This window comes from Trachurus trachurus, assembly GCF_905171665.1.
Source record: "Trachurus trachurus genome assembly, chromosome: 13".
Taxonomy (NCBI): Eukaryota; Metazoa; Chordata; class Actinopteri; order Carangiformes; family Carangidae; genus Trachurus; species Trachurus trachurus.
This window is the reverse complement of record NC_139892.1, coordinates 12,687,454-12,714,289: the sequence shown is the minus strand read 5'-3', so window position 1 is coordinate 12,714,289 and position 26,836 is coordinate 12,687,454. Positions and strand designations below refer to the sequence as shown.

Below are 26,836 nucleotides of genomic sequence, written 5' to 3'. Positions count from 1 at the left end.
TCATTGGTTGCTCGGCGCTCCTGCCCTCTCCTCTTCTTCCTCCTCCTCTTCGTCGTCCTCGTCCAGCGACACCACCCCGGAGGACGCCACGTCGGAGACCCTCCTGCGTGGGTCGTAGTCGGGCGCCTCCACCTGGCACACGGGGCTCTCGTAGTCCTTGCAGGGCGTGTCGTCGTCGTCGTCCTCGCCCGGCGACAGGTACGTCTCCGAGTACGACATGGAGTAGCAGGGAGAGTCCTGGCCGCCGCAGGGCCTGATGCCGCGCCCCCCTCCTCCGATTCCACCGCCTCCACCGCCGCCGCCGCCGCCTCCTCCTCCTCCGCCCAGGCTGTGGAAGACGCAGTCCCCGCCGCCGCCGAGCCCGCTCTGCCCCACCCTCTGAAGCCGCGCCAGCAGCTCCTCCCCGCCCTGCAGCGCCGACAGGATCTTGGCGGCGAGCTCGGCGGCGTTGCTGTGGGAGTGGTTGCCACGATGGCTACCGCTGCCGCCCAAGTCGCGCAGCAGCGGGTGGTGCTCGTCCAGGCTGCACAGGCTGGAGCACAGCGTGTCCGGAGAGCCCGCCGTCGGGGAGGGCTCGCCGCTGCCGCTGCCACCTCCCTCTCCTCCTCCTACTCCTCCGCCACCGCTGCCACCGCCGCCATCGCAACAAGGCCCTCGCAGGCCGAGATGTTGGCAGAGCTGGCTGTGGATCAGGTCCTTCAGGTAGGGAGGGTACGACGGCACATCTAGAGAGAGACAACGACACAGACGGTGAGGTGAGCATCAGGTGTTCGTAATGTGAAAACACTAAAAAACTCGTTCCAGTCAGTGTTTGTTGACTCATTTAAAATCACCTGTGGAGAGATTTTACCACCCGCCGGCCCCATAAAGCAACACTTTGATGATCGGGCCTCAGTTGTGTTTGTATCTCAGGTTTGTCTAACACATGTACCTGCCAACAGCTTCCTGCTCCTCCACCGACTGAGAGTTGGCAGCAGTGGCGCAAAAACGTCCAACAGCACATGGCAGGATGTTATTATTAAATATGTTTGTTAGGCCTCAAATGTGTTTAAGATACATCACGAAACGAAGCTCCAGAGTCCAGAACCAACCGAGACCCGACTTGTACCTAATATCAAAACACACTCAGATTAAATCTCATCTGGTGTTCAGAAAAGGCTGTTTGTCCTGTTTGTCGCGCCTCCTTCCACAAGTTTCCATGAGTTGCCGCACTAGTTTACCTGAGTAAGGAAAACAAATTTGATTGGACATAATCGAGCGGGCGGGATATTCAATGTTTGGGGCGGGACCGAGCTCGGTGTGTGTGCGAGTGTTTTTAGTAAACGTAGCTAACTGTTAGTGAGTAGACTTGCTACTTTGTAGCTCGTTAATTTAGCTAGCGTGGCTAAGTGATGGACCGCAGGGATCTGAAGAGAGTGTAGTACGGATGGAGGAGAGTTTGTGTCCGTGGTGGTGGACAAGAGCAATGTGACATAATTTGTGCGCCTGCATTATCCAATGCGAAAGAAATTACCCCACTTTCATCCCGGATTTACTCGAAAATAGAATTTTGCACAAAGTTTGGGCTACAAACTGATAGATGAGTTACCCTAATTACTAAATCTAAAATAGCCTCTTGGCTAATTCTGGCGCATTTACAGTGATGTTATTAATGTGCACTGTCCCTGTTTTCAAATAAACTTATTATTACGCTAATTTAAAGATCCATAGTGGGCTCAAATTCAATGTACTTTTCTGAATACCTTTAAGAACATTTTTATGATGATTACTTTGTGGTTTCTGTCCCATCAGAGAGGAACTATGCAAGTCTGGTCTCTTCTTCACTGTTTTGCTAACCCTCCTCCCGGCCATGTGCATTTGTTTTCAATGAAGCTGGCGAGAAATCAATACATGAAGCGGTGGATAACGTTATTAATCACATACAGTATGTGTTACGACATATTTGTGTAGTCTTATCTTTCATAAACAAGAGATTATGGGGCATGTTTCTGTCGCGGTGCCAGGACGCCGGGTCGGAGGCTCTGATCTTACAAGGTTGGTTTTCAGCCAAGAGATGCTAGGTGGAAGGCAGAGAGCCTCCATTCTCCCCCTTAAGAAGTTACAAGTCATTTATTTAACCATCACAATTACTCCCAAGCTGTTTAATTAAGGTAAAAATGTAGCTTAGGTACAGTATGTAAGAAATCTAAAGCAACCTCCTAATATGTCACAGAGACTCAGGAATAATGTTCATATAACATGATGAACTGACCAACAACAATAGTACAGCCAGAGTATTCACATTAAAAATCTTTTTTTGCAGACTGCAAATCATGTTTATGTTTTGAATTTACGTGCGCCACCTAGCCCTCTCTCCCAGTCACGGCGGCGTCAGTGGCATTTCAGCCTCCAGTCTGGTCCACTGAGCTGCTGCTACGACTGGGAGAAAAAATGAAATCGCTGTGTTTTGAATTTGACTGCAGTAACTGTTTTTGGCCACATTCTTACATATTGCACCTTTAAGGTAAAAGTCTTGCATAGTTCCTCTTTAAGATGACCATTTAATAAAAGTGGCACAAAGCTAACATCTGTCCACATGTTCTGAGAGAACTCCAGTGACTCTGAACTCTCACCTCTGTACTGATGGTTAACTGTATTGCAGGAGCTCACAATAAAATTTTGCTTCTTCCATCCACTGTCTCCCCACATTAAGTTAATTTTCACCTGTGAATTAATATAAACATAGCTGTTGCACACAATTTTTGTGAGCCAAACCCATTTAGCTGACCACTTTCTGCTGCTGACTGAAAACTGTACTGTTATACTGTATAATTATTAATTACTCGAGGAAGAAAAGAAAAATCACTTTGAAGTAAGAAAAACTGTTGCAAAGCATTGCATTTAGTAACTAACCAACTGTGCTGTTGAACGCGTTACCATTGAAATGATTTTTTTTTTTAAAGTCAGCATTAATTAATAAACTAATAGGGAATGGAAAGTACAAGCAGATGAGGGAAAAGAAATCAGGCAATACAAAGAAAAACTATGACACTGTAGATAAGGAATATATACAATGAGAAGAAAAATGCAAAAAAAAGAAAAACATATACCCAGCTGCAAAATGTAAATGATGACATATGCTCTGTGACTTTTGACTGTCATTCTCTAGATTATGTGTCCACAACAGCGCTGAAGGTCAACATCTGTGTGACAGCGGAGTAAAGAATCAGGTTGTGTAGCGGCGTCGACTCTGATCAGGTTTCACACAGAGTTGATTAATGTCACCGGTTCATGTGAAACTCAGTGTTTCATTCACTAAACGGTCTCTGCTGCAGACGCCCGCCGTCGTCGATGGAGGTTTTTAAAGATGCAGCAGCAGCGACACCACTGTGTGTTATGAATGTTATTAGCCGCTGCATGCGCAGATTTATTGGTGATGAACAAAATGAAAGCTTCTGGTAGACACACACACACACACACAGAGGGTCAAACACAGTGTGTATTTATAACCCCGTCACGCACCCTCCTCACACAGACACTGTCTCTGCAGCAAAGGAAATTATATTAAACTTGCAGGAGGGATATCAAATTGCGCCGGGGAACAAAAAAAAAAAAAAAAGAAAAATGTCGGGAGAGGATGAAAACTAGGGCACTGGGACAATGAGCGATACGGAGGGAGGAAGATGGATGAGGAGGAGGAGGTGTGATGGGGTATTAAAGAGGAAGGGCGCTATATGAAGGAAATAAATGTGATTTAGTGTCACAGCGGCTATTGTGGTATAGAGGTTCATTGTGTGTGTGTTTATGTGTGTGTATGTGCGTACCTGTGCTCTGTGTGGTGGGCTCGTTGGCAGGCAGAAAGTCTTCGTCATATGAGTCATCGTTGGACTCGTCGCCGTCCACAGAGGACCAGGCTCTCAGCTTAGCCTCCGCGATGGCAAACTGCTCCGCCACACCTTCAAACACACACACACAAACACACAAAGACAAATATATATGTATAGGTAAATAAACACACACAAGCTGCACATGTACACACGGTTGGCATGGTAACAAGAACACAGAACAGAACCGTTGTGTCATGTGGGGTTTATTTGATTGGCAGCGTGTTTGTGTGTGTGTTTGTGTGTGTTGTTCGGCTGCCGTCGTGTGTGTGCTGCTCTTAAGATGGCTGTCTTGGCGGTTTGTCGTTGTGCAGCTCAGACAAACATCTGTAGCTACGTCACAGGAAAACACCTGGAGTAGGTATAAATGTTTATTTCCTGTAAAAACACCTGGACTCAGGTAGAAGCTCTCATCATCATCATCATCATCATCATCATCATCATCATCATCATCATCATCATCATCATCATCATCATCATCATCACCATCTTTAATTACTTAAATACGACCGTTGGTTCCAAACAAGTGGTTTGATTAAACCAGAGGTAACTCCCATGTATCACTCCTTCTTTACAGGTGGTTAATTAACAACACATCAACAGACATCATCAATCTCTGCAAAGACAAATGTATTTCCAAAAAAAACAACATTTGAATGGGTAACACTTTATAATAAGTACACACTATTAAGCATTAGTTAAGCATTTATTAATAAATACTGAATTCTTCATTTAACGCATGAATACTCATTAGTATGTAGTTTATAAATACAGTTAGTGCTTATCAATGATGAGTAAAACATTTTTAACTGTGTTTATAAACTACATACTAATGAGTATTCATGTGTTATAAATAATAACTAATGCTTAATAGTGTGTACTTGTTATAAAGTGTTACCCAATTAATGAAATGATGTTTGGTCGTCAGAAGAGGAACGTGGAGGGAAGCAGAAGATGCTTCAGTGAGCAAACACTTGACAAAGAAGGAAGCTCGTGTGCAGGGTCGGTGAAATGTTTTTGTGTTGCTTAGCAACAGCCCAGTACCTGTGGCACCTGCAGAACTTTTTGTGAAATAAATTATAAAATAAACAAAGAAATAATTATCTGTTGCAGGTTATTGTAAACTAATATGGCGCTTGTTGAGCCTTTGACCTCGTTCCTGTGACTATCACATTTAAAGAATTCAAACTTCGGTCTTCATTTATTATTATTATTATTATTTATTTTTAAATTTTTTTTATCATTATTATTTTCCTCTGTTCAGTGTTTTTAATTTGATGTTGTATTTCTTTATGTAGCCTTCATGTTTAATGACTGGTTGAAATGAATGGTTTCCCTCCTCTCTCTCTCTTGCTGCTCCTTTCTTTTATCATGTTATGTCTTACCGTAACTTCTGTGCAAATGGATAAAAAAATAAATAAAACTAAAAGAACAGATCGTCAATAAAGGGCAGGTCGGGAAAAAAAGGAAAAAAAAGAAAGAAAGAATCACTGAGTGGTGTGGGATTACCTGCAGCCTAATGGCTCACATGGTGAGTTCAGCATGATGCACATTTCTGGAGCAACAATTCCATCAGCACAGCCGATCGATACACTTCTCACCACCCGGCTACTATCAGATTGTATTTTCTTTCTTTTTTTTCCTCCCAAACAGACATGCTGGTGCACAAAAAGCTAAAAGCCTACTAATAAAAGCCGGAATAAAATTAGTTTTAATTTGAAAATAAAAAACAAAACTGCAGGAAGTGTTGAATTTCACCCATAATAGATCATCATAAACCAACAGAGGAGGCCAAATTAACCCAGAACAGGGAAACAGGAAGAATTTAGGGGATGAAAGTCTAAAATAAACCTGCTCCTGTAGCAGCTGAGGTGGATAAAGGCTCCAGACAGTACTTGAGGTTTATTTGCGAAGCTCATCTATGGGTCTGTGTGTGAATATAAAAAACCTAGAAAAAAAACAAAACACTGCAGGTGCTTTTTTTTCTGCGGCTCTAAAATTCATCCATATTGGAGCAATAATCCTGTAAACAATAGCAAATTAATGTCAGACCTGGGATTTGAAGCTCCTCTTTAACTTATGACCACACACACACACACACACACACACAGGGAGAGGACATCATGGACTGTCTGTATTGTTTGGTTGAGGTGACTCAGCATGTGCCAGAACCAGTGAGCCACAAGGTCCAAGCGACCAATCGCCTCCAATTATCATCAGCGTCGGACCAATCAGAGTCTCCCTGCTTGCCTCCTCTTTCCTCTGGATCCATCTGTTTTGTATTCCTCTCTATTCATCCTCTCTCTCTCTCTAAACCCTCTCTTTCTCTCTGCCTTTTCTTCCACTCTTCCACCTCTCAATAAAACGCTCTATCGACTCACCTCCCTCTCTCCCTCCCTCCTCCTCTCCCCCCTCTTTCTGCTCCTGCTGCCGTTCTCTTTTCTTCTGCCGAGCGATCTTTCAGCCTTGTCCCTCACTTTTCATTTTGATTTCTATCTCTCTGGCTCTCCCTCCCTGTCCTCCCCTCCTCTCTCTCTCTGACTCTGTTGCTCAGTATTCATGTGTTGTCTCCCACAGAGAGAGATCGATGCTCTCATTCATCTTCCACTGTATAGCCGGGGCCCTGAACTCTCCTCGCAGACACTGGCACATCTTCTGGAAAAATGCTTCTCTTCAAGTTCTCCTTTGAAAGCTTCTACTCTATCTTTATTTATTTATTTATTTTTATTCAGTAAGAAAGAGAGGCTTTCACCTGCATACTGTATGTGCTTGTTCTATGTCCCTGACCCACATCCACACATAAATCCTTTACAATAAATTGGGATAAAGAGATAGCAACATGTGGGAGGGAACCTGGTTTACGTAATACCAGTCATAAAATACTAAATATGAGTAAAACATACTAGTACATATTCTTTTATACTGACCTTTGGGCCTGGAAACAAATCAGCTGCAGTCAGGTTTCCACTTTGACTGAGCTGAAATGTTTTTATTTGAATGCAGTGAGATCTTTGAGGTTTTCTGGACATTTGTCATGTTATTTTGGTTAAGTTAAATATACATAAAGTAGAGTATTGGCCTATTATCAAACATTTGAAAAATCTCCCTGTAAGGTACATTTTAAACAAATAAAAACGTGCAATTAATTTGCAGTTAGTTATGGTTAGCTTGATTGACAGGCGTAGTTTAAACAATTTTTTATGTCAATTTAAAGTAAAACATGTGAGATTTTTTTTTGATTTAGTATATTTTTGGCCAGTTTTGCCTTTAATTCATAATTACCGTAAGTGGAGAGAGACGGGAAATGGGGAGGCAGAGAGAGGGAAAATGGCATGCAGCAAAGGGCCACCCAAGTTGGGATTCGATACAGGGCTGCAGCGAGGACTATAGCCTCTGTATATGGAACACCTGCTCTACAAACTGAGCTAAACAACGCCCCAAAAAGTGTGAGATTTTATATATTTTTCTCATAAATATTCAGTTGTTTAGAAGTAAGTGGTGACTCACTCACACACACTGAAGCGCAAATAGAGACTCGTGCAGTTTAGAGGGACAAGAGGTTGTTTAAAATGTACTGATGTTCCCTGAATGCGTCACGACCAGGCTATTGGTAAAACACGAGTTTCGGCAGCTACGCACAGAGAAGATGACTGTCATCCCACGTTCAGTTACTGCAGCACATGCAACTCAATCAGGCGAGAGAGAGAGAGAGGAGAGAAACAGTGTTTATAATTCTAATATATGAGATTTTAGGGACGTCACGCTGTCAGAGGTCACTGAAGCAGCATTTAACTCTGATAACAGCTGCTTCACTGCTGCAGGAAACCAAGGTCACTCTGGACATTGGTACAATATGTCTCTGAAAATGTCCTGAGAGAACTTCATATTTGATTTAGAGACAGTTTATATGTCAGGTGAGAGTTTGTATGAATCGGTCTGTGACTTAAGCACCACGGACAGCACCATGGGTTTATCAATACACAGCACAGTTGTCTATGAATTAACTGTCAATCAAACATGTATCTTTAACAAACATACTAATAATCCATAAACTACTAATGAATATGAACAAAATGACAACACTTTGGTTTACAATGGTTGGACGTTTATACACAGCATCATGTTAAAGCGGTCCTTCATATTTATTTCTGTCCAGTTGAGTCAGTGCATTTTGATGGAAACAAAATAATGTAGTTGTGTAGTAATGTAATAATGTAGTTTTAGGGTTTACACGACAAATGTGTTGCATCACCTTGTCCACCAGACATAAGCATCAAACTCTAGTTGTGTTTCTTGTCATCTTGATGAATTTAAGTTCTATATTTACTCTATTTTTTGAGAGGAACTGCAACGTTGAGTGATGATTTTCTGCAGATTGATCCTGATGAGTAACTCACTTTTCAAATTAAACATAGTTATGAGACATCTGACAAGTGCTTTAGAGATGATGCCGTTCGCGGTACTGTCTGTGTTGATTTCCTGCTTTTTATTTCCCAACAGGTTTGTTTGCTGCTGGGAAAGTGTAAACGTGACTTGGGCTGGTCTCTTAACACACACACACACACACGCACGCACGCACGCACACACACACACACACACACACATACACACTCACAGACACATGGTGACATAAGCTCCTCTGCGTGTTGGTCAAGGCAGGCAGCCAGGTTCATGCAGAACAGAGTCACTGCAGTGTTACAAAACTATGTGCACGTGTGTCAGTCTGTCAATAGGACGACTACAAACTGCAACTTCCAATTCTCAGGATGCATCCCTACACACACACACATAGTGGCGTGTTCTACTGTAACCAGATTGTATATACACACCAAAAGCTTCACTTCACACCTCCGAACACACTCGCTTGATGTGCTAACGCGCTCGCTGACATTCACGCGGTTGTGTCCAGTCACCCACAGGAACACCGTCACCGGGGTTACAAGGAGACGGATGACAAAAATAAAAAGGAGTCAGCACAAGTGGCAGTTCCCTGATGGGGCGGGTGCACGGTGGCGATGATGATGATGTAAGCTGATGAGACAAGGAGAAGTGTAACGTGCAGCAATAACTTCCCCAGGATTTGTCCCATTTAAAGTACAAGTGTATCATGTATAACATGAATGAGCAGGTTCAAACTGTTTTAAATTTAAATAGAATATATATAGAGGAAGAGCAGTGAAACCTATTTAAAGAATAATGAAATGCCTGATTTAAAAAAAAAAAAAGAAACTTGACGGATAATTTTGGGGTACTTTGAACTTTGTCATTTTCATAAATTGGCTTGTTCGAATCATCATTAAAGCCGCACATAGCCAAAGAGCATTGAAATGGATCTTAAAAGAAGAGCAGTCATGGAAATAGTAAGATAAAAGAGAGGACGGACGGAGAGAGGAAAAAAAAGGGGGAAGGAGAACAGAGTAGGCACAGAGGAAAATCGCTCAGTCATGGTGGCACTAGCCAGGAGCAAAACCTTACTGTGCAAATTAACCTTGAGAGTCTGCATTGCAGGGAGCGAGCGAGAGAACGGAGGGAGAGCGGGCGGGCAGGACGGACGGACGGGGGTGAAAAAGAGTGAATAAAAAGGGGGAGATAAAGAGACGGGCGGAGAGGAATATTAAAAGAAGGGACAATGTGAATGAGGGAGAGGAGGTGGAGGAGGAGGAAATGGATCTGGGCAGGAAAGTAATGGGAGAAAAGTAGGAGATGAAGTGAGGGAGAGAAAGATGGAAGAGATAGACGAGCAGAGGAGAAATGTGGCTGAAAAGCTGCAGAATAAGAAGTTGACGATTGACACCTGGTATCAAGGTGGACGGGACAAGTTAGCCAGGTGCAGAGTGGGCGCTACTTGATTTTGATTTTGACAAAGAAGTGTTTGTCAAAAGTTTTCTGACGTGCACCTTGAAAGGTAGAAGAGACTCCTGAAGGTGTTGGATGGACTTTTTTTTTCTCCCAACAAAGAAAAACTAGTCCACATTCGAAGAAATGTGCACCGCAAGTATATGTAGATGTTTTTGTAGCTGTAAAAGAACGTAAAGAGATATGGGTCTTTCTATCTGTCATTGAAGCTGCAGTTCCACCTTCCACCACAATGAGGGAGTGGCGCTGTTTTCAGTCATTGACTCAAATACTATGAAAAACAAAACAACAAAGTTTTCACCCGACCAGTTCAATTTACTGGTTTGAGAATTTTGTTGTTGTTTATATCACAGTTGTTTTGTAAAAATGGTAAATGTGATCACAATTTGCAACTTTAACACTCTTCAGTTCAGCTGAAAAGTTAATAATGGGACTTAAAATGATTTGTTCACTGTAAACGTGAACTTTTTTTATCTTATATTAACAAACTAGAATTAAATTAGTTGTTTAGTTAGAATTGTAAGTGTGATTTATTGTGAAATTCTAGTTTAATGCTATTACAATGCATTCTTGGTGTCATTCATTTTAATGTTGGACTTATTGACTTTCTTTTTGGCCGAGCTCTTTGGTTGTAAAAAGGTTGATGATGACCGGTCTAGAGTCTGAGAAATGAACCCTAATGACGTCACAGCAGTGGAGTTTCTAAGATGTGGATCTGTATTATGGGAAATGTACAAATCAGCTGGTTTTGAGCTCAACCCACACTAATGAATAAAAGGATATGTGAGCCTCTCTTCTGCATCTGCCCAATCTGATTAGAATGGCCGGAGCTTTCTACAGTCTGTACGTTTACATCTTTAATTATATAAGATATCAAAGTCCACATTAAAAGCAGCTTTAAATGGGCTAATAATGTGAGTTTTTGCTTGCAACCAGAATCCAAGTTGGGGGTTTTTTTGTTAGTTTTTTTCTGACATCAGTTCAAAACGATTCCCACCGTTGTGTTAATATGATGTTACAGTAATGTGGAAAAACTGAACTCGTTTGAAGCTTAATTCAGCACATCCATGTCTGTCAAACACTTGCTGGGAAGAGTTTCCCTTTTAATTATCTCAATACTTTCAACATCTTGATTGTTACTGACTGGAATTAATGACCAGATAAATATTGTTTATTGTTTATTTCACACCAGACCACAGCAACCAAACAGAACAAACTACAGACACCAACATACCAATACAACAACAGCACAAAATATTCATCTGCTCCTTTTTAAAAACAAAAAAAACAAAAAAACATGTTGAGCTTTTTGTTGTGATGGTTTTCCGTGTAATTAGGATCCCGTCTGTGATCTTTCATCGTTAATTCACACATTTTTCAGAAGCTCTCTCTCTTGCCCCTAGGTGTGTGTGAGTCATCTCGTCGGTGTGTGTTGTGTGTTGTCAACTGGCCCGTGCAAATACAACAAACACGTAGCACAGCGGGGTGTTTTAATATTTATGTAACAAACAAAATCCCACGCACAGTCAACAGAAGTCTTACCAGCAGCGAAGCGTGCCTCCTGTTCTCCCTCGGTGAGGTCAGAGTAAGAGTTGAAGTCTGATTCGAGGGCCGCCGGAGTGTCTATGGGCTTACACCAGCCTTTCCACTCTATCAGGTGGGCCACTCTGCCCTGAGCCATCGCTGTGGGCTTCGTCACATGGTCCTTCACTACCTGGGAGATTCCTACAAGGCAAAAACATAAGCAGTCAGGCTACAGCATATTACCTTGTAATATACAGGTGCATCTCAATAAATTAGAATATCACGGAAAAGTTTATTTATGTCAGTAATTCAATTCAAAAAGTAAAACTGGTAACCCTTTAATTTACAGGTCATTGATTACGTGATAATGTCTAGAAATAGCCGAGAAATAACGGTCAATTTCACAGTAATGTTGAGAAATATAGCCAAGAAATAACAATTGATTGCGTAGAAATTGTCCAGAAATAACAGTCAGTTGCAAGGACTTGGTGGAGAAAAATTGTTTCCCAAAAAACTCAAAGCATGAAAAGCATGTGTAATCTTTTGCCTTTATGAAAAACATGACATTACTATGAAATTGACCGTTATTTCTGGCCTGTTTCTTGACTTAAAGGGTTAAAGTGAAACTAATACATTCTATAGATCCATTAAACACAGAATGAAAAATTTCAATTCTTTATTTTTTCAATTTCTTTTAACTGTAATGATTATGGCTTACATTTAATGAAGAACTCAAATTAAGCATCTCCAAAAATTTGAATATTACAAAAGGTTAATTTAAATTTCTAATATGGAAATGTTGGCCTTCTGAAAAGTATGTCCACCTATATGCACCCAATACTAGGTTGGGGCTGTTTGACTTGAACAACTGAAATGGATTTTTCCATTATATTCTAATTTATTGAGATGCACCTGTATATGCATACTTCAGAGGGAGGGGAGGGGGGTCAAAAATCTGTGGTCTCAGTGCAAATGTTGTACTCACCATGCAGGGAGGATCGCGCTAACGCAGCAATCTCTTGAATGGTAAGAGCTCTTCTTGATTTTGGTAACATTTCAATGGTGTCATCAACATTCACCTGCAATGACAAGAGGAAAAAAAACACAGTGTGACTCTCAGGAAAACAGGTTTGTTAGCTGAGCTCAGCATGAATGAGAGCACAGCCTCAGTCTGAACACGTCCTGCTATGAGTCACTGGAAAACCCAGCGTTGTCTTTTGACGGGCGACAGAAACTCACGAGAAGCCTACTTCAGCTACTGCAGTGTACTTCAAGGCCTCAAGAAAACTGAAGGTTTTTCTCTTTGCACATTGATTTATGTTTTAATAAGTCAAAAGCTGCCACAACATCACACACGTGCATTCATGTGCATGCATGCACAGAACTGCACTAAAATATGTCACTGCTTGTAAATCGTGTAATCTAAGAACGTAGCTATGTAGCATCTTAAAAGGTCGCAAACAATCTCGACCTAACATTTGATTCATAAACTATTTTTCTAAGTGTGACCGATGTTGTCTGGCCTGCCCTGAGTGAGTTTCGAACCCAAGTCTCCCGCACCACAGGTAACGATGCAAACCGTTTCCCCAAGACCACTTGGCAAGTGGGGTTGCATGTTTTTTTTTTGTTTTATGGGCGAGTGAGTTTAACTTCAGTACCGCTAACCACCACACACCGTCACTTCTCCTCACTGGTACCTCATGACTGTGGTTATAACCACGGACCTCCGTTACATAAGAAGCATGGAAACAACTATTTAAAAAAAAACAAAAGCAGCAAAACTAGATGCTAGTTGTAGCCACATGTTAGGTGTAGGAGTGGTTTGTTACATTAGCCATAATTAGCAGACTAATCATTTGTCAGTTAACTGAGCTGAAACCTCCAAACTACAGCTCAGAGTATTTTGCTGTAATTACAGCTGCAGTGTACTTATCTTTGGTTTTCCGTTAGTTGCATAATGCGTATATATATTTACACATCATGTGCACACAGCATATTGAACCTCTGCAGCCAGATGTGGTCATTAGGATATTTTACTGCAAACATTGAATTAATTACAGCAGAGAGTGATAATCACATTCTGTCTGTGCCTGCATGGCCTGATGGGTAATTTCCTTGCCAAACAGAATCAGACAGTCAGCTGAAGATGGACCTCCCTCCCCCTCTCCCTCCTCCTCCTCCTCCCTTAGTGTCTGTCCGTCAAATCTGTCGACACTGTAAAGTCAAACCACAGAGGGAGTATCAGGTGTTGACAGGTCCCTTTGTCTACTAACCCCCTTTTTATAGCCCCACCTGTGCTCACGTGGGAAACGGACACGTCAACAGTAAAAGGCCACATGCAGAGCCGACGCTGCCCTGTTGTTACTCAATATGGGTCAACAACAACACACATGGCTGACTGAGCGATCTGACAACCAGCGCCTGCATCTCAACAGGTACAGATTGCGTGCAGTGAGTTTCAACCTGCTTTAGTTTTTCGGAGGAGGATGACTGCAGCGAAGTCAGCTCGTCGCTCTGCCCTCGTTCTGTCACGTCATGTTTTAACAGCCAACAAAACCCAAGGCAAATAAAACAAACAAACAAGTAAATTATCTGTGAGGAACGGAGTGGGGGGATCCCGGGCTTACGATGGCATCAGCGGCTGCTGCCGCGAGGCGTGATAATCCTCTTGTGCCGCAGAGCAGCTCACAGATCAGAGGGAGGATAATCTGCTGGAGATGTGACATATACCCTCGAGTAGTGTTCCAATGATATATTGTTTGTGGCCTTATTGTTTTAATTAAACGTCAGATGTGAGGCGTTTTTTTTGTTTCCACACACCCAGTGATGATTTTAGAGACATTTCTATTCAGGCAAAAAAAATAAAATAAAAAATCGCATAATTTCTGGAGTTTGGCACCACAAAATAGTAGGTATGAATCAACATGAGCTTTTAGTAACCAGCACTTGAGCATCAATGCGCCGCACAGCTTCATTTAACAGCACTGCTGCTGCACTCTGCCGACTCGGCTCCTTCGTTCAGCCCCCTCCCTCCTCCCCTCCCCCCTCCGGTCTCCCACTGCCCTACTGAACAGCAGAGCGAAGACATGAGCGGTGCTCAGAGCAGACCGTCAGACTGTGCCACATCTTTTACATCACACACACACAGCGCATGGACATAATAAACAACACAGATCAAGCTGGATATCTTAAACTACCATACTCACATTGATCTATCTGGCCCTGCACAAACACACACACACAACACACACATACGTAACGCCAAGAGGCCGTAAATCTTCATGGTCTGGTGAACGCAGACAGTGGAGAGGCTGTTGTTGATGCAGCTCAGGTTCACGTTTGGCTTTTAAATCATTGGTTAACCGTTGTCTCCATCAGTGAGTGAGTGCGGCTGATAAAACGTGGCCTGGAGACAACGCAGAGGAGGGAAGAAAAAAAAACAGAAAACACAACAGATTCGTCAACACGATGCACCTGTTAGGAGCGCAGAGCAGACAGGCTGCAGGCTGACAGCAGGTGACTGGTGTCTCACCGTCTGCATCACCTTGAATCCAGTATACTTCAAAGATTTCAAGGATTTTGGGTGTGTGTGTTTCAGGTTAGACGCTCTATTCAAAATCACAATGCAGATTTGAAGTGAAATAAACAACAACAACATCAAAACCTCAATGAATATAATGATATCCACTTTAAACAAAAATCTAGATCATTATCTGGAGACTTTTACTTTGATAAGCCAGATTTCATCATCTATAGGTTAAAGCCGTTCAACCTTTTTTGGCTTGTGACCCCATTTTTACATCATAAATTTCTGGCGACTGTCAATGAAGATGCACCAGCTCATATTTTTATAGGCTGCATTTTATTTGAACTGGATTTATATTCGCAAAAGTGAAAGTATAGAATACAGTTGTTTAAAATTGTGTGTGGTGTTTTTAATCACAATTTTAAAAAGAATAATTATTATTATTTATTTTTTTTTTTGTAATTACTAGACATTTCAGGCGACCCCTTTTGAATTTCAGGTGACCCCACGTTGGGTCCCGACCCCAAGGTTGAAAAACACTGGGTTAAAGCCTGAAATATCAGGGCAACTACATTTTGCACAGCGTTAGTTATATGACTTATGTTTGTTCCCCAGCAAACACTTCTTTCTTTTTGTGTTGCATTAGCACAACAGCTCATGTCCTTGATCGCCAAGACGCATTTGTGTTTATTGTTCTAATTAACGTTACATCAGAGCAGAAAAAACTAAACTAACTAAATCCATTTTACTGGCTGATTGAGTCAAATCTCCTTTTTCTTATTTATCAAACGTCAGCTCAGACGCAAAACACAACATCACAGACGCGTTTCGCCTGTTGATTGGATTGCTCTTTCAGTTTCCTGTCAAACAAACACACACAGACACACACATTTACATGGACTTCATTATACCAAACCAAATGAATGGTTTCAGTGGAACAGATCGGCGTGATATCTGCTTTCCCTGGTGGAAAATAACCTGAACATCCTTCTCCTTCTCTGACACGCCACGTTTCTGCATCCCTCCCTCTCTCTCTCTCTATCTCTCTCTATCTCAACTTTTTTCCACAATGGGAACATTTCTATGGCAACCGGTCGCCATGTAACAATGCCTCCAGGCAGGCTTGCACGCTTCAATCACTGATGATGTCACGCACTCAAAACACAAACCCGACGGCCACCACAACAGCCAGATGAATGATGACTCTTGCACGTGCACTCGATGTAGACGAGACTACGTCAGAGATGGGGCTCTTTGCATCACTGCAGCCGAATTCAATCTCACTTGTTGCATTGTAAAACATCTGAGGTAGAGAGGGAAGGGGGGCAGGGGAGGGGTACTTGAAGTGCAAAGCATTCGACAACTCCTCCTCTTTAAAAGAGATGTGATAAGATCAGCAGTCCAGCCAAACCTGTCTCTCACCACCACGGCCAGTATTCAATAACAGCCGGCCCGCTCCGTGAGGACCGAGAGGCTGCATTTCATAATGGATCACTTAGGCGCCGCTAATCGTCACCTCGCTGGCTCACTGCGACACATCAGATTCACACCCAGATGGTGCGCCTGATGGATGGATAAAAAGAGGCAAGGTGGATTCATCATCCTCATTACCATCATCATCATCATCATCTGAGACAATTATAAGCATCCCATTGCCTTAAAAAAGCACAGCCAGTACTTTGCCTTAAGGTCCAGGGATTCTGCATATAATATATATATAATACAGTGCAGGTGATATGCAGCAGAATTAAATGGTTTGCAGCACAACACAGCCCCATAAAAGAAAATGTTCTTTACAGCTGTGATTAAAGAAAAAGACAACACAAGGTCTTTGAAATTATTCTCCCACTGACAAAGCTAAACCGACAACCAAAAAGTCACTGGAGCCTGTTCGAGCCTGTTAATCCACCTAAATCTGCCTTTAACAGGCCAGAATCCAGCAGAAAAGGAAACTGTGTCTGCAGGCTTTTGACTTGTATTAAATATTTAAGGTAGCTGGAGTTGATCCGGCCAACAACAGTTAAGTCTCACTGACCGCACCTCTCAGGAAGAACTTTCATTTTACATTTTGTCCAAAGGCGAGCAGCATTACATTACACTCTGTATCACATGAGATTCCATTCATTAAAAATCCTAAATTAAAAATGAATTGCTAATTATGCTGAATGACTTGCAAATAATTAGAGACCAACTGGTTAACACTAATGAAAACTAAAATGGAGAGAGAACTCAGAGTTGAAACACACATTAAAGACTTGGATGGCTTGATTAATAAGGTAATTATTAAACCAGGAAGGGTTGAGAAAATAATTTTCTGCTTCACATGGCGCATTACATTTCAGACTGTCAGCTTTGATTAGCCGTATCTGCTAGGTGCCCACCTAGGTTGTGGTGCACTGGGCTGCTCGTAGCCTGGCTAAAATCACGTGAGGTGATGTATGCAGAACATCCCATAATTCATATTACAAGAAAAACCAATACCTAAGAACTTTTTTTTTCACAAATTAGCTAACTGGGACTGACTTTTGTGGGTAAAACATAATAGTGCAGGCTGATTTAAACACTTAGGCACAATATAAATGTCTTTTTATCGCTTGTGTGGCCACATATGGCAGATAAAACAAAATTATCTAACAATTATTTTACAAACTACTACTCAAAATTATATTTAGAATCTATTGTAGGGGGTTGCTAAGTTAGTTTATTTACTAAATGGATCATATTACAGCTACCTGGGGGGCTTTAAATATACTATACAACCCTACTGTATCTAACATTTAATTAATACAGTCGGCAATTCTGATGTGGTTTGCTACTAACTGTACTTAGTGTATCTTAAAAGGTCCCAAAAACAACAGGGATAGACCGATTATCAGCATGTCCGATGATATCAGCTGATATCGGCAATTTCACCATACTGTAATTGGTATCGGCCATTTTTTCACCAATAACTGATCAAATAAATATATTTTAAAAGGCGCTCCTTTGGCTCAGATGCAGTCGTCTCTCTGCCTGAAGTCGCCACTGAACCAAAGTTTGTGTTGCCGTTTGTGTTATACTACAAAAAATGTATGGTCTTTTTATCACAGATTTTTACAGTGTAGAAAAAACCCAAACAAACACTATACTGTATTCAGCCTGATCCCAGGTGTGTTATTCTAAATTTCGACCCCCCTGAAAAACAACACCTGTCCGAACAAGTTAGTTATTCTTTTTCAAACAGTATGTTGTTGTTGTATACTGTGTTTTATTGGAATTGTGTCACAGTTCACAAATCCCATATTATCAGAAATTGCCCTACCATATTTCAAATAATGGTTTCAAAGTCCAGCGAAGTGATGGCAAAGCTAGCAATACATTAGCATCCAGGCTAATTAATCTGAAACAACAATCTGTTCTTTTAAACAATGCCTGAAGGCTTAACATTTAATTTAAAGGGATGGTTCAACATTTTGACAAATTCGCCTATTGCCATAATGCCTATAGTCATAGCAGTTGGTTCATTACCTTTAATTATCGGTGCATGTTGTTTTAAGATCCGCGGAGCAGAGATGCGAGCTGCTCAGCGAACACAATGGATGTGAATGGTACAGGTTCCCTGTCCTTCATCTAACTCATCAAATACCAAAATGCCAAAATGTTGAGCTATCCCTTTAATGTGTTTTTCATTTACTTCATTTGAATCATCGCTGTCCATTATAAAACATGTTCATATGGTTACTTAACAATGTTTTAATGTTATAAGTGACGATAACATAGAAATAATACAGTGGGTGGGGCTACATCAGATAAAATAGACTGTAAATTAGCGCCAGGGTCAGCCCAAGCCTCCATGGGGCCCTAAAAGCGAAATCTTATTTATTCATTTACACACCTGCAACAAACTTCATCATTCTAGCCTGGCATCTTTTCAACCTAATCTTTGGTTTTTAATCTGAAATAAATCCAGCTAAAAGTGCAGCCTGGGGTCGACTTACACTTCATATTCAAAGTGATAGTACCAAGTGGGATGCTAGGTAAATAAAGTAAATTGAATAAAATAATGTACAACTGTCTACATAACCTGTATAACTCAGGTGTATTTGTGTCACCATGGATTCTACAGATATTGAATGACTGCGATTTGTGGTATCTTTGGCTCTCTCAAAAAATGTATCAACACTGGCTGGAGCTAACTGCTGAGCAGAGACTAAAAGATCGGTTCCTGCAAAGTGAACTTGGTAGCATGACGTCATGTCATGTGACATTTATATAGAGCTTAAACAAGAGTTCAAATTAGAAAGGTACCTCTACTGTGTCCAAACCCAAAGTACAGACAGGCCATCTGCAATTTTAGAGTGAATAACACTAGAATACCAAAAGTCATTGAAAGGTATAAAGGCCCACATAGAAGTCAGAGGTTTTGTAACCTTTGTGACAATAACCGTCTTGGTAACGAGTTTCATATTTTATTTGAGTGCAAGCAAGAACACAAGCATTATAAATTTCAGAGAAATATATCTCCCCAAGTGTTATGTTAGTCGCCATCTATGTTTAAACTAATCTTGTTACTACAGGCTGATAAAGCAAATGTTATTTATAAATTAGGTGCCTTTCTGAAGAGTGTCCTTCCTATATTTTATTATTATTTATTTATCTTTTTGTTTTTCTGTTTCTTTTTTCCTCCAGTTGTCAGAGATGGAAAGCATGTACAACTAAAAGTAACAAAATAAGCCAATAGACAATGCTTTGCAACAATTAAGGGTTTTTGTAGTTATGCAGGATTTCTCCAGGGATCGACAGAAGCTACGAAGTCACTATAGTTTTTTTAAAAAAAAAGGTCAATTGCTCTTTGGGGCCCCCTAGTGGTCACGGGGCCCTAAGCAGATGCTTAGTTCACTTATGCCTTGGGCCGGTGTGCTGTCGATTTCTGCTACTTTTCAAGAACTGCTACGTTGTGGTTTTGCACATGCGCAGAGGCGATTTTTCAAGTTTCATTTCCACGCCCATATTTTTTTGAAACCGTGTGTTGCAGCTCGTCAGTCCACGCAGTTGTTAACAGTCTGCAAATTCTGAATAATTGTCGATAATATGACATGTACTACTGTAAGCACTTTTGCACATGTTTATTTATTTATCTATTTATTTATTTTTTATTTGCACGTGTTACGTTAATTTTCTAGCCTTTAGCAACATGTTCACGTCATCATCAACGTGAAAAATGTCCTTCCTTATTCTATTTGCTTTTAGCCTTTCAAAGATGTATCAGTAGTCTTACATGAATGCATAGAGTAGAGGGAGCATTATTTGATTGGACTATCAAAATATGCTACCCCTGAAATAAATGTCATTACACTTTTTGTACATTAGACACATGAGAGAAGAAAACACTTACTTTATGCCTTCATTCGATATACAAAGGTAGAAAACCAAGTAGCATTTTTTGATAGGGTGGCTTGAATCGATAGAGACAGACCTATCGGTTTATGTGGCGGTAGCAATTTCCGACAAAGCAGCAGAAATCGACAGAACACCTGACTGTAGCGCTAGGCTACGTCAGTTAAACCAGGCTGTTAACTAAACTAGACTATGTTACAAAACCATACTAGATTTCTGAAGAGACGGCAAGAGAGTTAAAAAAAAAAAAAAAAAAAAAATGAGAAAAATGAAGAGAGGGAGCACCTCGCGGAAGTCCAGTACGCCCAAAGGTGCTGTCAGAATCAGTCTGCGCGCCAAGCAGGTCCGCGTGCTTCCCAAAAGCGCGAGGTCAGACAGGGAGCTTGCCGCGCTCCAGTCCACGCGCAACGAACCGTCAACCGCCACTGTCAGGAGGAAGAGAGCCACGTGAAGAAGAAAATAACAAAGCACAAAGCTCCGAAACCACATTATCGATCCATATTTTTTTTTTTTTAATGTAACTAATTCACTATTATGACAACAACGGCAAAAACGCTGTTGTTCATAATACGTGTGTTTCGATCACTACAACTATGAGTTATAGTTGCAATCACCATGCCAACCCATGCCTCCATAGGGGGTTTCCAGGGCAGCCACTGAGGGGCGATGACCATAAAGGGAATGTAAGGTTGCCTATATCTCACTGCAGTTTCCCCCGAAAAATAAACAAACCAGACGGTTTTCTGATAAGAGATGCATCGTAGCCCGCAAACAACGGGGCCGAGGGGGGTTGAAAAGAGAGATTCAAAGTATTTAATTGGAAGAAAAAAAATTAACAAACAAAACTCAAATGTATTTCAAAGGAAAGTGTTTGAAGATTTCATATACATTTTAAATAGTTTTTACAGCACCCTCAGGATGTAGTTAGGCTTTCACTGAAGGTGCTGTGGAACTAAAATAAAAAATATAAGAAAAAAGCTCTTTGGGCTTGTACCATGCATGCACTTTCAAAGGGTTTACTTCTGGAGCACCCATCCTTTATTTCTATTATGTATGGTACAAGTCAAAGTGTTCGGGCTCGGCCTTAACAGGAACCTTTTTGTTGCAGCAAACTCTGTAGAGATTACTTGTAGTGAGATAACATAGGGGGGTGTAGGAAGGGGAGAGGAGGGGGGAGGGTGTTTATCCATGCACTTTAAAGCCATGCCATGTCATGCAGGTAAGGCTCTGGCTGCAGTCCAAGCCTGTTTGATATTTTATGAAGTTGGTTCTGCTTTGTCAGAGGAGGAGAGGTAAGCGGTTACTATAAAAACATAATAAAAAGCACAGAATAAGGGACACGCCTGAGATGGCATCAGTTGTAGATATAGGCTCCCACACTGTCACGTTATCTACCCCTCCACATGTTGTCCAGCTAATACAAATTTCTCACCATGAACCAGAAACAGCTTCTACAACAACAACAACCCAGCAGCGCCACAAATGTCACTGAGTAACCTCCTGGTCGCTAAACGTCACTTTAATGGCATACAGGTATGGATTATGTGAGTTTAACCTTTCTAACAGCTGCTATCGTCGTGACCCCGAACAGCCTCCTGGACCACAGAGGACCAGAGGTGCTTAGAAACCGTCTGCAGGTGGTGTGTGTGTGTGTGTGTGTGTGTGTGTGTGTGTGTGTGTGTGTGTGTGTGTGTGTGTGTGTGTGTGTGTGTGTGTGTGTGTGTGTGTGTGTGCCTGGCACCATCAAACACACCTATACAGCAGATTTCAGCACCCTGGACAGCTCCAGTCCAGTCACACATAAAAGAGAGGCTGAAGCGACTCTTTTCAAAATCAGATTTGCAAACAAAACAAAACAAAAAAACAGATTAAGAGGCGGGCCCCTCTAAATGTCAGAGCCAGGCTCCTCTTTCCAGCCCTCCGCTCCGCTGCAGGGGGAAGCGTTTCTAGTTACTGTCGGTGAAAAGAACAACTGTCCGGCACCCGGCTCAAATACTGAGCCCAATATCAACACCTCCTCCGGGTCAAAGACCTGCCGTTTAGCGCGCCGAGCTCAAGTTGCCCACCAGCAGAATTCAATATGTTGCCATTTAATTGGGTGTGATGAGATCAGGTGGCTATACCCCTCGAGGGTGGGGGGGATGCTCTGTGTTTGCTGAATCTGGGGCATCCTTATCAATGAATGAAAAGTATTGTGAGGGGTGAGGGTGAGAGGGATGCACACGTGGATTGATGAGAATGATGTGACAGTCACTTGAGCCCAGTCTGAGTTTGCTTTTCATTTATTTATGTATTTATTTATGTAAATTGTGACAAGGCAGCAACTTTTTCATTGTCAGAAAACGCTCATGTTTCACACGCCTGTCGCCTCCTCGTGTGTTTTCTCACTGCGACACTGATTGTGCACAGAAACAGGCCTGGTGTTTGTTTGCACTAATCAGCACTTATAGTCAGTGTTGCATATGTGGGGGTTTTATGCTGCATTGACCCCAGAGTCATTGCAAAGACACAACTGAAATGTCACTGCTGGAAAGAAAGGGACAAATAAAACACTGGTGCATTCTGGGTGCGTTTGTTCTTGCTGCAACTTGTGGCAGCTCATCCTCCATCTGTAGCTGATCTTTTCATTTGTTCCACGTCTTTTTATCTTAATGAATCTCCAATACCCCCCCCCTCCCCCCCTCCAGCTCCTCCACCTCCTCCTCCTGCATGCCTGTGATCTCTGCAGCGCCTCCTCCTCCTTCTTCTCCTTCTTTCCCTCGGAGACAACGGCAATCGCCGTCATTTTCTGTTATTTTTATTTATTTATTTAGCCTATTTTACTCAGGTCTCTCTCTCTCTCTCTCTCTCTCTCTCACACACACACACACCTTCTATCTGTGTAGCTGCCGTTGTCGTGGAAACTGCAGATGGAGAGACCTCTGCCTGCCGCGCATCTCTTCTCTGTGAGACTTTATGAGCGAATCAACACAAATAGGTCAAGACCAGCAGCAGCGGCGGCGACGTGTCTCCCACAAACACACAAACACACACACACACACACACACACATATATATATATACACACACACAGGCTAAAAGATGCGAGTCAAACAGGTGGCTGCGATTAACCTACTGTATATATATGTATGACAAAAACGCGCAGGGGCGTGCACGCCTGTGGTGCTGGTGCCGGTGGCTTCGTGGGACCACGGGGCTTTTACGCAGCTCTCCGAGACAAGGAGACGGGGACAAGGAGGCGCCATAATCATCAAGTGACTGAGGCGACAGATTACACAACCAATTAGAGGCGGAGCGGCGGATCTGTTCTGTGTGCGTGGATGTGACGGATGGATCAGAGTGGAAGGTCGAAGTTGGATGGAGGGATGGATGGATGGATGGATGGATGGATGTGGGGCAGGTCTGACTGATGAAGGCTATATTGTGGTGTTGGTGGTGGTGGTTGGGGGGGGCAACATACGCGTCAGAGGTCGTGGTCTTTCTAGAGCATCCACAGAGGAGCGACATCAAGCCTGATGGGAGACACAGACACGTAGACGCACTACACGGCCGAGGTGTAAACAACCGTGAGAGCCAGTGTGGATGCGGTGGCAACAGGAAGCTCGTCTCTTGGCAACAAGCTGCTGCTGCTTGCTGCTGCTTGCTGCTGCATGTGTGAGCCCAGAGTCCCTTTCAAAACGTGCACGCCTCCCGTGTATTTTCACTTTAACGCCAAGAGGAGATTCCTCAGAAATAAGCAGTGATGTATAAGCCGAGGGTTTTATTGTTATGATCATGTCCTGCGTGCGTAAAAGGAGCAGAAACGTGTCCTACCTTGCAACTAAACTGGGTCAGCGCGGTCAGAACCATCGTGTCCGGATGTGTCTCCTCCTCACACACACAAACACACACAAACACACACACACGCTAAACAAAAACGGCCGTTTATCAAAAGCAGCAGCAGCAGCGCATCCCTCAGCGGTGTCAAGAGCGAGCGCCTCTGCCTTCCCTCTCCGTCTCAGCCTGGCGTGCTCACCAAAAAACCTTCTTGCAACTCTCGCAGCATCGCGATGTTTAGGCTGCAGATACCAGCCCCTCACCACCACCACCACTAAAACGCTACCCCCTCCCTCCCTACCTCCTGCATGCGTACATATAGGGCTACACCATGTAACCTCTACTAGCAGAGACTGAGACTTGTTCAAAGAGATCGCACATCTAAGATGAGGTTGTTAGATGTATTAGGCTCCTTATTCGCATTATGCATATGACTCAGCAGCAGCAGCAGCGCTGTCATGTGTCACAGCATGCTGTGCACCACAAGCACCCACATTTCTCCCATAAAGCCTCTGCACCCGTGAAAGGCTGCAGCAAAACAAAATGCGTAAAAAAAAAAATAAAAAAAAAAAAAAAAGAAAGAAAGAAAAAAAGAGTGAAAACAGAACCAGGCTTCCTTCCCCGCGTGCTTTATTTAATAAGAGCAGATTAAAAACAACTCTTACCAACTGGCGATTTGGAGCTGATACAGCCCATTGTCTCAGCTGCATGTAGAGCCTCTTTACACTGGAAGCAATCTATCAACAAAATAATGTTTCCTGCCCTATACAATCTCTCCCCTTGTGTTAAGAGAAACGACCAGCGTACCTCACTGATCGAAAGCCTCTGTCACTCTCCTCCTCATCTACGGAGGCTCCGCTGGGTTCCGGCGCGAGCGAGCGAGCTCAGACCTCCGGAGTGACGCCGAGGGCGGGGGGGGGGAGTCCAGCCATCATCACTTCTGCTCCGCGTTGACTTGCTTCAAATCCATATATGTAGCCTATATATGTATGTATGTAAATGCATAAATAAATAAATAAAAGTGTTTGTTTTTTATTTATTTATCTATCTATCTTTTTATTTATTTATTTTTTACTTTTAGTTGAGTCTCGGTTCTACGTCACCGGTTGCAGGGTCGAGTCCTGCGGTTCAGGCTCAGGTTCAGGTTCAGCACCACAGCGGACGGACAGCTCCACGTCGAGCGGCACCATGAGTCTCGGTCCCGGCCTGAGCTGTTGTGTTGTGTTGAGGGGTGGGTTGGTGGGTGTAGAGGGGGGGTCTACTGCTGCTGCTGCAGGCTCCCGCGGGGGTTCCCTCTCCTCTCGGTCCCTTTAGCCCCGGTCAAAGTCACACAAAGCTGCACAAGCACCGACCACCACCACTGCCACCTCCACGGATCACGGATCTCCGGTTCCCCCCGCGTGATGCGCTCTTGCTTGCATGTGCGTGTATGCGGTGAAGTGAACCACCGACCAGAGGGGGTGACACGTTGATACAGAAATCCCACGCTTCACCGCTTAGATATATATGTACAGCCCCCCCACCCCACCCCACCCGGCCCCGCCCCCCTCCGGAACGGGTTTCCGCCTCCTTGTGCCGTTTGTCTGTGCTAGGTAGAAGCGGAAGGAGACGTGATTGGCTGGTGTCACCTTACATGCCAGCCCCGACATGGGGGAAGTGTGGGGGGGGGGGGGGGGGGGGGGGGTGTGAGGGCGGGGTTAGTGGTGCCAGCGCAAGAGGAGCAAGTTGTCAACTCAGGGATTGCGTTTCCCCCTCATCCATAAATCAGCTGACATCATGATAAAGAGGCAACACGGTGCTTATGTCAACAGGTCTGAATGGGAAAATGCAGCCTGGAGCGCAATAATAAGAATAACAACAACAACAACAACAATAATAATAATAATGTGAGACACTGACTTCTTTTTCCCCTTGTGGAGAATAATTTTGGTCCTGTAAATGCGCGGGAGCTCTGGTGTTGCATGTAATAATGAGACCGGTCTAATTCTATATGTGCGGAAGGTGACAATTTTCACACGCGAGTCTCTGGAGATCACAGCCTACTACACAGTCCACGCGTCTAAATATAGACACCGTGGCCAGAAATAATCCTTTAGGGTCAATCAGACTGACCCCCTCCTCCCTATTGGAAGTGGGCGTGAGTGATTTAAAGAAGAAAGAAGGGTCCATTGTGGCCTTTTTGAAAGAGACCTATTCTGGTCTCCAGGCAGGTTGAAGCTTGAGCATCTTCTTCACTGCGCCTATTATGTGACACCGGAGAGCGGAGCAGATCCACCCGGGGGTCCTCCTCCTCCTCCTCCTCCTCCTCTAAGAGACAAGCTTTCAATTCATCCACCACCGACTCGGGCCTGTAAATGTAACGGCACGGCACACATAGGCTATACACGGGTACACTGTGTGCGCTCGGTTACAATTAAAGAGCCACATTTACTTACCCGCACAGATTATGATTTACTCATGATGAACTGATCCTAATCATGCGCACCGAGCTGCACAGTGTGATATTTTTTTTAATGAAAGGATAAAGATCATCCACATGCTTCACATCAACAAATGTTTCATTAAATGTACCCCAAATTACGCAGAGAATTGCGCACAGTGGAGGTTTAGTGGGTCTTGGTGACGATAAACTTGAATTTCAGCCCTTTACAGAAAAGTATGAGGGGAGGGTGTCTTTTTTGATTCGTTCAAAATCTAAAAGCTATTGGCAGCGAAACACCCAAAGGGATAATTTGGATCTTCATCGTCGCGCGTAAATACGCGCGTTGAAGACAAAGAATTGCGCAGAGTGAGCCTGAACAGTGTCTTTCAGTGTCACCATGAGAACATTCAGAGATCATAAATTACCAATACTCAACTTAACTGACTGACAGGG

At 43.0% G+C, this 26,836-nt stretch overlaps 1 protein-coding gene across 1 annotated transcript; it reads right to left on the bottom strand.

Moving 5' to 3' along the window:
• Positions 1-24,657, bottom strand: fam131ab (family with sequence similarity 131 member Ab; the record flags this gene model as incomplete). Its single annotated transcript, XM_083985828.1, has 6 exons — positions 1-725; positions 3,804-3,935; positions 11,262-11,444; positions 12,229-12,322; positions 20,431-20,570; positions 24,627-24,657. 6 exons carry the CDS (start codon positions 24,655-24,657, stop codon positions 1-3), a joined length of 1,305 nt encoding a protein of 434 aa, XP_083841954.1.
• Between the last annotated feature and the right edge of the window lie 2,179 nt (positions 24,658-26,836).